The sequence below is a fragment of the Prinia subflava genome, chromosome 10 (genome assembly GCF_021018805.1).
Source record: "Prinia subflava isolate CZ2003 ecotype Zambia chromosome 10, Cam_Psub_1.2, whole genome shotgun sequence".
In the NCBI taxonomy this organism is placed as follows: Eukaryota; Metazoa; Chordata; class Aves; order Passeriformes; family Cisticolidae; genus Prinia; species Prinia subflava.
In genome coordinates, this window is record NC_086256.1 from 11,332,118 (window position 1) to 11,345,873 (window position 13,756).

Below are 13,756 nucleotides of genomic sequence, written 5' to 3' on the forward strand. Positions count from 1 at the left end.
ATGCTACACATAAATGGAGGATTTTTTTTTATTTCCTGTGTGTAAAATTTTAAATTTGAGTGCAATTACAGTAACAAGAGGAACTCTTTTTCTAATGAGTCTCAAAAACCCCTGACCAAGAAACATGTAGAATCCTCCTGTAGAGAAGGAAATTGAGTGCACAGTGTTAGCATAGTAGCAAGGGCTGAGACATTGCTTTGCACTACAGTTTTATGGGATGATATTTTAAAAGGTATTTGGAGATTTATGGCTTTTTGGGCATAGCTAAAATTGTTTTCACATTTCTAATATTGCTTTCATTAGAATTTTGAAAGTATGTTTATGGTATCAGATTGAATTCTAAGGTGTTACCAAATCATCCAGAATCTCCACTGCTTAAGTAATATAAGTATATTCCCTCATATCCCTGTGCATCTTCAGAGGAGAAAAATGGGATGAATATAAGTGCTTTGGTTTAAAGTATATAATCTGTATTCTGTCATGTACTTCATCTCCCAGGGAAGGTACCTGGGAACTCACTCTGCTGTTTTTATTTATCCTGCCAGTGCAGTATATAGATGAGAGGACTAAGGTCCAATGGTGTTAAAACAAGACATGAAATATTGATTAATTCTTTTTTAAAATTCCTTTTTCCTCCTGAGTATAGCAAATTTCAGATGCTACTGTCAATATAGTGCTCTCCAATAAACCTCCATTATGGGAAGGGTCCTGATCTTCATCGTGTTCTTATAAGTGGTTATTATGATTCTAAAATGCTTTGAAAGCTCAAGGCCAGTGTTTTCCTGGTGCAGGAGCAGAAAGCAAGTTAGAAGTAATGCAGCCTTTTATCATGGCAGAATGTTATTTTGAAATAACATGAATTGGATTGGGAATTCTCCCTGCTACAGTAGCAGAACATTCTGGTTGAAGAGATGAAGATCCTGATGGGGCAGATAAACAGCTGTACATTTCACGCCTATAAAGGTGTCAAAAAAAGAAGCACAATTTGAGTTTGTATCCACCTAATGAAACACGGGTGTTTGATACCCTGCCTTTAGTTTCCACTTGTTGTTCTTCAGTTTAAGTTAACCCTTTATTTATTGTTTCCAGTATGATCTTTACAAAAGCAGCTAAACAGATACTTAGCTGTCTCCCCAAGGGCAGGGATGTTTCAGGAAAGGCAAGGATAGAAGTTCACACCAGCTCACCCATGAAGGGTGACAGGAAACCTGAACCAGGAAAAAACCACCTGAGGTTGGTTCTTCTGTCTCACAGGGAAGCTGGGACTTACAGGCTGCATAAATTGCTACAGGGTTTTTTTTTTCCCACATGAAAATGTTATTCCCAGGATGAAAATGTTTTCAGAAGGTTTTGTTGGTGGCAATAACTGATTTGCACATAGGCTTACTTGGGAGTTCTTTTACAGCAAAACTTAATCATGTGCATGTTAGGCTTCTTTAACTTAGGATGGAGAACAGGCTGCTCCCTGCCATACCAAAAGCTAAGAGCTTACAGGTGTGGCAGAAAGCTCATGTATCCCCTCCTCTCACTCTATTAAGGTACTCTATGTTGAGGTGGTTTTGTGACTTTTGTGGTGTCTTTCTTTGGAAACGAGATATTTATAAATAATTTAAAGATAATTATTTTCACTGATTTCAGTCAAACTGAAAGCAATACATGCACAAAGCTGAACTTCAACCCGTTCATCAGCAGCAAGGGCTGAGTGTGCTCTCACTGCTCCTGAGGTTTGAAAGCAGTGAGTCTTGCATGCCCAGATCATCTGGGTAACTCCACTGACTCCCAGTCCCCCACTGGTAGCATTTGTGTGAGCAGAGCAAACAGGATTTGGTTTGTGGCTAACAATGTTTGCTCAAACAACCAGTCCTTGAGGCAAATCCTTACATGTGTCATTTTTCTCCCTCATGCAGGTAAAACTTCTGGGCTGATTGAATATTTCTAGTCATTTGAGCAAAGGCTGTCAGCCTGGGTCCTATCCTCTTGTGCTTTTCTCTCTGCTGTGTTAGCTCAAAGAACAATAACACAAAATTATGTAAAGGGATATGCACAGAATTTTGATTTTCAGAACCTTATATTAGATGGTGTTGTACTAAAATATCCTTGGAAGTTTCATTACTGTGGGAATTTTCAGGTCAAGGATAGCCCACTGCAGATTAAGATTTTGCTTGCAGAAGAAGATGTGCTTAATCACATGCACACACCACAGATTCCAACAGTACTTTGTATTTTAGTAAACTTTATTTCATTTTACATACTCCACTAATTTAGTGTCTTTCAGATGTGAAAATAAATTACTTTCTGTTTTACTGGAGTTGCATTGTTTGACTTCAGCTATTTAACATGGTATTTTTTCTGTGGACAATAGCTGGAGGCCCAAAGCTGGGAAGAATGAGAGCATATCTATAAATAATTCAAAGTAATTGTATGGTTTTGACAGATTGTCAAGCTGCTTAATGCCTTTTGTCCCAGGCAATAGATTGTATTTCTTTGATAAAGTGTTGATAATTTCTCATTGCAATTTGTTTTGTGTATGTTGTATTTTTACAGAGTCCAGTCGGGTTCATATCTCAGCACGGGTTGGTTTACCTTAATTTTGGCTATGGATGCCTGCTATGGAATTCACGTCTATGGGATGATAAATGACACCTACTGCAAGTAAGATCATAGAAAATTATTTTCACGCGTCTACAATTCTGATGTCTTGTCAAAATTTCACAATTGATTTTAATATCATAAATCCAAAAAATGGATCAGGCAGTCAGTTCCCAGTGTTTTGCATTGATGTGACACTATTGTCAGCATATTCACTCCTGATATGGCATGTGCTGTTGATAAAATAAAAACATTTACAAAATCTAAGATCTAAGATGTCATAGGAACTATTTTTAATCAAAGATCTTATGCAGTTTCTGAATTAGTTGGAAATAAAGTATGCTCATATTCTTTTGATAAAATATACTTGCTTCCACTGCTAAAACAAATCTATAGAGGAAAAAACTAATACATTATATTCTGAATACCAAATACACCTGGAAGTGAAATAAAATGATTAGCCTGGGATAGTTACCTGAAATTACATTTCACCACCAGTGAGCAACCTACTTGAACTTTCTAGGTTATATATGGCTTGTTTTGAGTAGTAGAGGTTTCTAATTAGATAATAAAACAAGTCCTATGAGCTTTATCACCATAAACTGACATAAATTCCAACCAACTACTGTTGGTGACCTTACAGTGACAGTGGATTAATCCTGTTGTCAGAAGTATAACTCTAAACACAATTTTTAAAAGTCCAAGTTAAATACTTTAATCTATTGTGTACGGTAGAAACATATAAAATGAAACTATTCTTTATTCATTCAGGAAAGCAGGAAATGTCATGAACAATGTATGATACACATCCACATCTATTCTTCTGTACCTAAGCTGGCCCAAGACCTGTGTGTAGCCAGTCCAGTGGGTCCTGAGCTCCTAAAGTCAAGCCTTTGTGCAGATTCTCATTCCACATTCTGTGCCTCTCCAGTGTGAGACTCATTCCTGGCAGAACCTAAAAAATGTCACAAACAACGGAATTTGAGTCGCAGCTGTTTAATTAGGATATCTTAATGTTAGAGGCTGACTTTTTAGAACTTGCAGATCTCACTGATTGAGTCATCCAGATGGAATGAACAGAATGAACATATGTTGTTCTTTGTTTATGAAAACACACAGTAGGCACCCTGAGAGGAGGGGTGACAGGACCAAGGTTGTCCTCAGAGAGCTCAGCCAAGCTGGCATTGCACAGCCCCGATGTAAAACCAGTCAACAGCGTGATAGCACTGTTGGCAGCAGAGAAGGCTGACTCCTTAAAGCAGCGGGTCTGACTGGATTACCCACTTATACTGGATGTTACTCCTGTAACTGCCTTGTTCGAAACCAGTTTCAACAGCTGGGAATATCCAGTGAGAAGACTTTGCTTAGGGAGGGAGCCCTGTGGGCTGAGTTATCACAGGTTAAACAAAACGTGCAGTGCCCATAAGAGCCAGCCCATTGGCTTCTTACTCACTGTTCAGATCAGTGTATGCTGAGAGATGCACTGAGCTGCTTCTGCCTGAGGAAAATTCCTAGAAACCATGATGTAATGAAAGTCCCTACAGTTTAGCAAAGGAGTTCAAGTGCTGTCACATGGAAAGGATTTCAGATCATCCATAGAATTGTTTAGGTTTGGAAATACCTTTAAGATCATGGAGTTCAATTGTTAATCCAACGCTGCCAAGTCTGCACTTAACTGTGTCCCAAGTGCCACATTTGCACATCTTTTAAATACCTCCAGGGCTGGTGAGTCAACCATTTCTCTGGGCAGCCTGTTCCAGTGCTTGACAAGCCTTTGGTGAAGAATTTTTTCCAAATATCCAATCTGAACCTCCTATGGTGCAGCTTGAGGCAATTTCCTCATGTCCCGTCACTTGTTCCTTGGGAGAAGAGATTGACCCTCTCCTTGTTACAACCCCCCTTCAAGCAGTTGTAAAGAGTGATAAGGTTCCTCCTGAGCCTCCTTTTCTCCTGGATGAACACTCCCAGCTCCCTCAGTCTTTCTTCATGGGAGTGTGCTCCAGACCCTTCACCACTTCCACTGTCCTCTGGACTCACTCCAGCACCTCAGTGTCTGTCTTGTAGTGAGAGGCACAAAACTGAACACACGATTTGAGCTGTGGCCTCAGCACTGCTGAGAGCAGGGCACGGTCACTGCCCTGGTCCTGCTGGCCACACTGTTGCTGATCCAAGCCAGGATGTTTGTCTCTTGTATTCAGGTGTATTATATATTTCTGTGTTACTTGAAAATAGTACTTAAGTATATCTTTCTTCTCCCTAGGTCAGAAGGCTTTCGTAAAGTTCCCTACCACTATTATGAGCCAGGAAGAGATGAGTGTGAGGAATACTTTCTCCATGAAAATGCTCCATATGGAGGCCACAGGTTTATCACGGAAAAGAAAGTATTTGCTAAGTGGGCCAAGAAGCACACGATAATATTTACACATCCCAACTGGACAGTGTCTTGATACTGGTTTACTTAACTCTCCCTTAACAACATATTACAAAAATGTCTCAGTTTACAATAGTTTTGCTTACATCTGGCTGGCCTTTCTCAGCCTAGGTAACACTAAACTAAAAACCAGAAGACAAAGAGGGTGGTGGTTCAGCTGTTAAGCAAAATTAATCATCTGTGGAAGGCAGACACATTGTTTGTTATTTCTTAGGGTTTTAATCCACACTATGCACTTTATACTTTAACTGGATTTTACTTCAAGGCAGGAGCAGTTAAAGACAGGTAAGATTCCTGTATATACAGGTGCACACAGAGAACATGGTGGTCCTTTGAAAATTGTCTATCATCATCTCAGATATTTAAAATTATTATTTGCAGCTCATTTGCTGTACTGCAGCACTAGTTCCATTTGTGGTATCGGTAGAAATTTTCAACAAGAGAAATGTGAGATAAAATACAGACCTCCGAGGTCCATAAGTGAGCAAATTTTAAAAAACATCTGAATATATTGATACACCTTATCAATATATTGTGAGCATTTGCATATATGATAAAATTAGAGATGAGCTAAGCATGGTTCTTGAACTGTACTCAACTCTTGAATGAGAAGTTATTACCTACTCAAGACTCCTGATTAATTCATAACTTCTGAAATGCAGCTTCCTTCCACCCAGGGCAGTCTGCACCATCTGGGACTGTGTAGTTTGTGCTTTTTGAAGCTGTTGTCCCACAGTTCAGCTCCAGCAGAATGGCACTTGGCAAAGATTGTGTTTTGCAGCCCACGATGAACCTTTGGCTGTTGTACCAAGCCTGCTGTCAGTACTCAGGCTGGTGAGTGAAAAGTTGTCTCATGAATATCTCCATTTACTCCAGTTGTGCATTTAACTAGCTCCAACATCCAAATAACAGTATTTTGACAGTATTTCCCATGCAGCCATCATAATTTATTTTAGATCTCCAGTTTCTCCATCTTTAAAAACAAGGATAGTGTCTGTCTACCTCACAAGAGAGTTGTGAGGACTAATTTAATTTAATTTAAAGCACTTTCCTCATGCAGAATGCTCCAGATCATTTATTCTTAACTCAAAAACAATGGTACCTGTCATTTATTCTTGTCTGTTGGGTATTTGAAGAAAGTGACAGTGTGTCTGGCTCTGATGGCAAATTGTTCTGTGCATCCGCTTTCCTACTGAGGATAATTTGTAATACTGAGTTCTATCAGCTTGCATTTCTTCAGATGAAGTTGGAAGAACTCCCCATCTCACAGAATTAATAAGCACATTAAAAGGCAGTTCAAGAATCTTAAAATATACTCATCTCTAGTTTAAGTATGTATTTCCAAGCTTACTGTCTTGGAAAGTTTTCAACTGCAGCAGACTCAATTGTCATATGACCATAATTCAACTACACATGTGAGTCTTATTTAAACTGTATTTAAACTAATGCTTTAAGTTTAGAATGTGTCCTATGAATATTTAACATCTGGAATGTCAGATCAACACTGTAATAGCCAATACTGTGAACACTTGAAGGAATTACGTGTGGAACATGTCACACAGGGTTTACTCACACTACTTAAACATTAACCAACAGGAAACTTTGTATGCTTTTGTAAATCAAGAAAAGGGGAAAGTAAAAAGCTATTTTTACATGTAAGTATTTGTATACTGACTATTTCCTATTGTATATTTGTATATATAAATCTATATTTTATATGTTCATTGCATATATATTCTCTCATCATCAACAGCTCCAACTCATAGGATGGGGAGGAAATCTCTTCACCAGTATTCCTCCTCCTGATCATTGATTTCTTGTTCCTGTCAATAGGTGATTCCAGGGTATCATTTCTGTTGTCCCTTCTATTTTCTTCCATAAATGCAGCTCTCTGATTTTATTTTTTAATATAGCTCAGCTTTCACTGCTTTCTTTAGTACTCTACATATTTGTTCTGGTTGTCAGACAAAGGCTGGGGCCATGCTTATGATCTTGGATAAACACCTATATTCAAGCACAGGCTTTGTCCCGGGTTTCTGGCATGACTTAATGTCTCACCTTCCTGCTTGGAAAAGGAGAGCAATAGTATTTTCCTACTCCTTTTCTTGACTGACTTTCTTGAAAGCTGTTGAGATAAATATTCCCATTTTCAACCTACTTGTACAATGCTTTGAATAAAAGGTGCCCAAAGGGTCTGAAAATCACAGGCAATGCTGTGATATACAAGTAATAAAAAGTGCCCGATTCTTCAGTTGTGGGCTGATACAACATGGGATGAAATCAAAAAGGGGGGAAAGGGTCATGACTGGATGAAGAGCTGTAGTAACAAAACCAGATTTATCACCATATGCATCTTTTCAGTTCAGATGGGTGGCTGGATATATAGAATGCTAATAAAAATTGTGAGGTGGGATTTGAAAAATGTAGGACATGCAGAATTAGGGAGAATGTTCCACACATATTTTACAGGGCAGCCTGGGAAATCCTGTCATTCCCTTGAGGGAAGAGGAACTCAAAAGAAGGACATCAGCCAACTGAACTTCTGTTTAGAAGGTTCCTGGTTTAATAGAAAACTACCATGAAAGTGCTGCACATGGAAATTTTTTTGGGCTGCACAGACTTACATTGAAGTGTCCTCATGAGTGTTTCTCCCCTCAAGTGTTTCTCCCCAGTGAAGATAAGGATTCTCCCTGAGTTGTGTTCACCTTCAAGGTGGTTTTTAAGCCTAAGAAAGTTTTTAAGATAATTAATACATGCCAATTCACCATAAATGTGTTGTAAAATATGTGCTTCGTTCTAAAGCTCTTCGAAGAGTGATTTGAGGAGTGCATTCTTCATTAAACACTATCACAAAGGATAGCTAAGAAAAATACAGCTCTAAGAACATCTAAATGTACACAAAATTCAGAACACAATTAGAGTTCAGGTGTCACAGAGCAAAGTAAGTGTTGCTCTCTGCCTGGATTTGCACTAAGAGCAGATCCACTTTAGAAACATTGCAGCAGGCTTCATTCATACTAGAGGAAATGAACATCAGTTCTCTTACTTAAATGAGCCTGTCCTTAGCATAAGTTAAACTATATTTACATGATTTTTATTATATGAGTAAGTAACTGTGACCACTGTGTTAAAGATGATTCTACAAAGAAATTACTTGGTTGAAATCTGTTGAAAACCAGCTTTGGTACTAAAGAAAGAATGTCAGTACTTGGATGCATGTAAGGGATCTTAGTGGTTCACCTGAGAGCAGTGAAGAAATCAGCTGAGAATCACTTATTAATTCTTTAAGATAAAACTACCACAGTTTACCTGAATGTAATCACATCCTAATTGCTTATTCATTCAAGCAGTCCTATTTTAATCAACTACTCATGAGTGTAAAACAAGCAGGGAGTTTACCTGAGGTTTTCAAAATGCATTTTGAAATTTGCTGCTAATAGAGGAATGCTCAAATATAGTTTGGCCTTTTTTTGCCATCAGTGAGCTGAGCAGTCACCAAAAGTTTCTTTTAAATTGTAGGGATGATTTAAATAAACTTTTTTTTTTAAAAAAACGAGGGGGGTAAAGACATAAATGGCTTGGTTTTAATAAATGTTTAAATTTTAATATACTTTATGTTTTATGTTGCATTATCGCTGACTTTGTTTTCAAAATAGAAAGTTTTAAATAGGAGCAGAAATTTTCATTAAAAAAAATCTTTTTGACTGGCTAATTACTACTCATAGATAATTGACTGAATAAAATTAAAAAGTGTTGTTTCTTCTTTCCAAATTGACATAACAGACATCATCCAAACCTTTTCATCCCCATTAGATGTCCAGATCACATCCTTCTGCTTATACCAAGGCCTCTTCTCAGAAAGAAAAAATTAGTCTACATATCCAGCCAAATTCCCTTTCCATCTGGGCTGGGAGGCTCCATCTGCAGACTGCTCCTATCAGTTACCTCAGTAAACGGGAAGGACTGATGGGGAGCTCTGTTCAGGAGCAGATGGTGTTCCAACTTCTAAAAAATGCCCCTAAAGTGCTTTAGGCAAGGAGTACCCGTTGATCTCTCTTGGAAATACTTTACTAAAGTGTTCAGTTTCTTCAAATGACTTTAGCTCCTGCGTAGAATAATTTTCCTACTGTCTCTAGTAGGAATTATCAGCAATGGAAAAGCATGCCCTTTACAGGAAAAAAATGGAGGCAAATTCTGTGTTGTTAAATATTTCCATATAAACACCACTAGGGATGAAGAAGTCAGCCTGACACAAATTATCTGAACACTCACTGATTTAGGAATCTCTGAGGACTTTCTCCAAAACTAATGGAAGTGGTTTTGGCAAGTTCATGAATACAGCAGGTACCCCAGTAAAACCTTTGCACTCCTGGGTGCTAAGGTCAGCAGTGTTTTTTCTGGGAAGTACCATGTGCACATAATGCATTGCAGAATTAATAAAGAGAAGCCCATCCAGCTCTTGGAGGGCTGATGCTGATGGTCTTCCATTATTCACCTGCTTGTGGGCTGGACTGAAGTAGGACCCCACACAAAGATAGCTGTCAGCAGAGCACAGATGCTAAACCAGAAGACGTGTCCGGGTAAGTAAGAATTAAATAAGTAATGCCTTGTGATTTATAACTGGATGATGGTCTTAATAAAAAATCAGAACCAGTTTACATATTAATGCTTATAATTTGCTGTCCTTTTTTCTGCATGTATGTCAAAAACTGTGTGTCTTTAGTTGTGTTCAGGCAAGCCTGGGGTTTGTTCATGATGATCCTTATGGCACCCACAAGAGTGAACCTTGGTGGTAATATCACACAGGAGCTGTCTGTGGCCATTGTGATGTACTGTGAGCAACAGTCATATATTTAATTTAAAAAGTCCTGTTTTTCCTGACTGTATTTAGTTCATTTGGAGAGGAACTGTTTCATTTTCAATAGATGTGTCTCATTCTGTCCCTTCTTTCCTGAGAGGATGCACAGGAATGAAACTTAACCATAGAGCAGAGAAGGCAGCCACCAGATTAATTTATATTTTTCTGGCTATTGCTGTGATGTATATAGCTAAAGTCATAGGGAAGGGGAAGCTTTTTGTAAACCTTGTCTAGCAAAATCTACAGAAGGCTCGTGTGTCTGTTCTGGATTGGAGTCTCCTAGTCAAACCCTCTAAAAGGGTTGAAGGAGAAAGAAAAGGTCTCTCTCTATTGAAAGACAAGTCTTCTGTGGAAGCCACACTAACACGTGTGGCACACCTGGGTCTGCTCCCTCAGCTTTTGTAGGTCCCCAGCTGCAGCTTTGGGCCCTTTCCAGCCCCACTGGAGCAGAATTCCCGTCTGACTGACACAGGCTGTGATCCACACGAAGCCTGCCCATCCTCCCTTCTGTGGATCAGGCAGGTGCTGAACCTGCCCTGGGGCTGCAGTGTCAGGGAGGGACACACTTGGCAGCCAGCAGCGTGATTTGCTTGGGGCACAGTCTCACCTCAGGTGCTGAACTCAGCTTCTTGGAATATGATAGGAAAGATATCACTGGGGTTTGTTATTGTTTGTGTGATTAACTCACAAAGAGTTACTATTTTATGGGTGTCTTAAACAGCTGATTTCATGTCTTTTTTTGCATTGCTTACTGCAATTTCTGGGAATTCCTCAAAATATGCAGCTGTCAACATCTGCCACTGCTGTTCTAATTTGCTGGAAAGAGACTATAACTTGAACTAATGCATGTTCTTACCATGTATTATGCATGATAGCATGTTACACATTTTATTCTCCATTATAATAAATAATGTAAGTTTGGTGTAAACTTAGTTCAAACAGCAGAAGTAGTACTTTTTCTTTCTCTCATATCATGTGTTGCCCAGAGCACTTTAGTGAGTGCCATTAGCAGCTGGCAGCAAATAAACTGTTGAAACCAGTCAGGAAATAATTACTAAATCTGACATCTTTCACTGAAATATCAGAAATAGTTCGGCTTGCTTTTGTGAACCTACTCTGGCACTCACAATGACAATTCTGTGTTCTGTTCTAAGGAAATCTCACATCCCAAGTGTAACTTGGGCATGACTTTTTTGACACAGATGTTGTTAGGGGGTTAGGAGGGCAATGTTCACAAAGTTTTATATTTATGGGAGTATCTTTTTAATGGGAATTGAACATGTAAAAGATTGGCTGAGATGCCTGCAGAGCTTTTCGTAATTTTGCTACTGAAAATAGTATTTCTGAAGATGGTAGGAAACAAATTGTGCCCACTGCTGTTTTGGCTGATCACCTGCACCCTCCTCATACACAGACACACACACATCTGCAAACACAACGAGTGTCTGTAGGGAAGGTCTCTTTCTTATCAGGTAGGGGCAAGTAAGAACAACTAAGATTAATCTACATGGTAAATACAGCTTATAGTCCTTGTTGATTAATGTTTATTCTGTGTATGTCCAAAGCCTGTGTCTATGTTAGCAAAGAATTAGCTTAGCTGGATAGGATCTGTAGCCTGAAACTGTTGGTGCTAAGGACCTGATCTCCACACTTATATCTAGTCTGATCCCAGGGGCTGAATGCCACTGGTGATTGGGGCACATCCTTTGGTTCCATCCAAAAGGAATCTGGTGCACATCCTCAGGAACATTCCATCAAACAAATTAAAGCTCATTAAGTGAGGCCACTGTACTGGACTGTCCCACAGGAAAGTGGAATTCCTGCTAGACCATCCTAGAACTCAGGCTTTGCATGGGTATTTTTTTCCATGTGTATTTTTCTTTCACATTTGAGATCTGATTCCCCCTGTCAGATCATGGGAATTAAAGGCTCCTGATTCTTCCTGAATTTATCATCCAAATGTGCTCCATTAATCAGGAGTGTGATTTAGGACAAAATGATCCAGCATGGGTACAGCATGGTAAGTGCTTTGTTTGATAAAGAGTTAATGTGATTCTGCTCGTGGATGTAATTTTATCCTGAACATGCTGGGTGCTTGCTAATGCATGCATTGTTTTTATATACTGCAAGACACATAAAAAATCCCTTTGTCATTTTCCCAGGGTAATTTTGTTCTCGTGGCCTTCCAGTTGTATCTGTATATGTGTGCATATATGCATTTATATACAGTGTGCAAGCATTCTTCTGTTCTTAGACAGTTGCTACTATATGCTGCTAACATAAACTTTTTTAGGCGGTTCATGTTACACAATTTATACTTGTATTCTTTGGTTGTCTTTTTGTAATGCTGACCAGTGCATTGATAGCAGATACCACTGTAGACTAAGAAAACTTTCATAATATTTACTTACTTTGTATGTTAATCCATGTGTTTTCTTGCTATATGTTACTTAGTTTTTGCTCCTGTTTGGAGAATGTGCTTCTATGTATTTGCAAGATTGTGCCTGGATTATTTTAAAACATGAATAAATGTATACAATTTTCCAATTGTCTGACATGATTTATGTATGATTTTGTGCAAAACATTTTTATTCTTGTTTATGGATACGCCACTATAATAATATCTGACAGTTCACTGAACTCAAGGAAGCAAAGGTCTTTTTTCTCATAAGTGTTTAAATCAGCAGTACACACTTTAAAGACATTTTAAGGCATCTGCCCTAAAAATATTCAGTAATGTTGGGTCAATTCAGCCACAAAAGCTACACTTACAGTAACTCATGATTGTATTTGTGTGTGTTAAAACACATTTCAGGCTTAAATGCTCTTTGTGGAAAAGGTCCATTGCACCCTGGCCATACAGGGCACGTCCTTGCCAGAGCGTAGCGGTCTCGGGGGTGAAGCCAGTGAAACCCCAGGAGTGGGCACTGAGCACATGCTTGAGAGAGCCCTGGAAGTGTGAAGGGCTGGGGGAGAGATCACATTTCAGGAAAATGCAAACCTGTACTTGCAGCTACAGTGTTGGCAGGAGTGTGAGGAGGTCCTACATAACTTCTGTGCCCCAGTGGGCCCTGTGGTGCTAAGGGAGGAAGGGAATAAAACTCCTTCAGCCTCTGGTATCTAACTTTCCTATTTTCCTGTTCCCAGCTAAGAGCATGATTAACAAGCAAGAGCTTCAATCTGTAAATCTTAACTTGGTCTGTATGTGCTGAAGTAAACATATGTAGAGTAGCTGGGTTTGTGAAAGAACTGGAGATTCTGGGTTTATCTGTCAGCACTGGCATATGTAATGCAGCAGCTGTTACCACCTAATTCTGGGCCAAATTCTGGTGTATACCACTTAGAACTGGGCTATTTTGTCAGCTATCAGACTAAGAGAAATGAAAAAGTATTTCTGTGGTAAGGATAAGACTAAATAAAGGGAAGAAATGCCTTTCACATGCTCAGCTTTGAGGGTCCTTCAAGTCTGATATGCTACCAAGGGGCTTGTTAAGAATTTGTGTGTTATTTTTTCAGGCATACTCTCTGCATAAACTGTAATGTTCACATCAGAACTATTACAGTGTGAGCTCTGAATGCATATTAGTAGCATAATGTAATATGGATTCATGTCATCCTTTTACCATGCAGGATGGTTGGTAAAAGGATGGTAAAAGGATATTACTCTTCAAGTACACCAGACGTGATAGTAGTGACATAGGATGTGAACGTGAGTTTGAGTGTTTTTCATAGGACCAGATAATCAAGTAAAAAATAATTTATTTGTTGAATTAGCCCTCTTAGAGCTTTCAAACTCCCATAGAATAGCCAGCCTAGACTCCTGAAGCTTTTGCTCCTGTGGCTTTACACTTGGATCTTATTTTATTAATTTTCACCAG

General features: G+C 38.9%; 1 protein-coding gene across 1 annotated transcript in view; it reads left to right on the forward strand.

Annotated features, from left to right (window-relative positions):
* The window catches only part of ST6GALNAC3 (ST6 N-acetylgalactosaminide alpha-2,6-sialyltransferase 3), a 212,973-nt gene extending 202,497 nt beyond the window's left edge, over positions 1-10,476 (forward strand). Inside the window, exons 4-5 of the mRNA XM_063407304.1 lie at positions 2,545-2,652; positions 4,850-10,476. Of these exons, the coding sequence (XP_063263374.1) occupies positions 2,545-2,652; positions 4,850-5,036 (295 nt within the window). The 3' untranslated portion in view covers positions 5,037-10,476. The remainder of the gene's footprint in view (positions 1-2,544; positions 2,653-4,849) is intronic.
* The last annotated feature ends 3,280 nt before the right edge of the window (positions 10,477-13,756 follow it).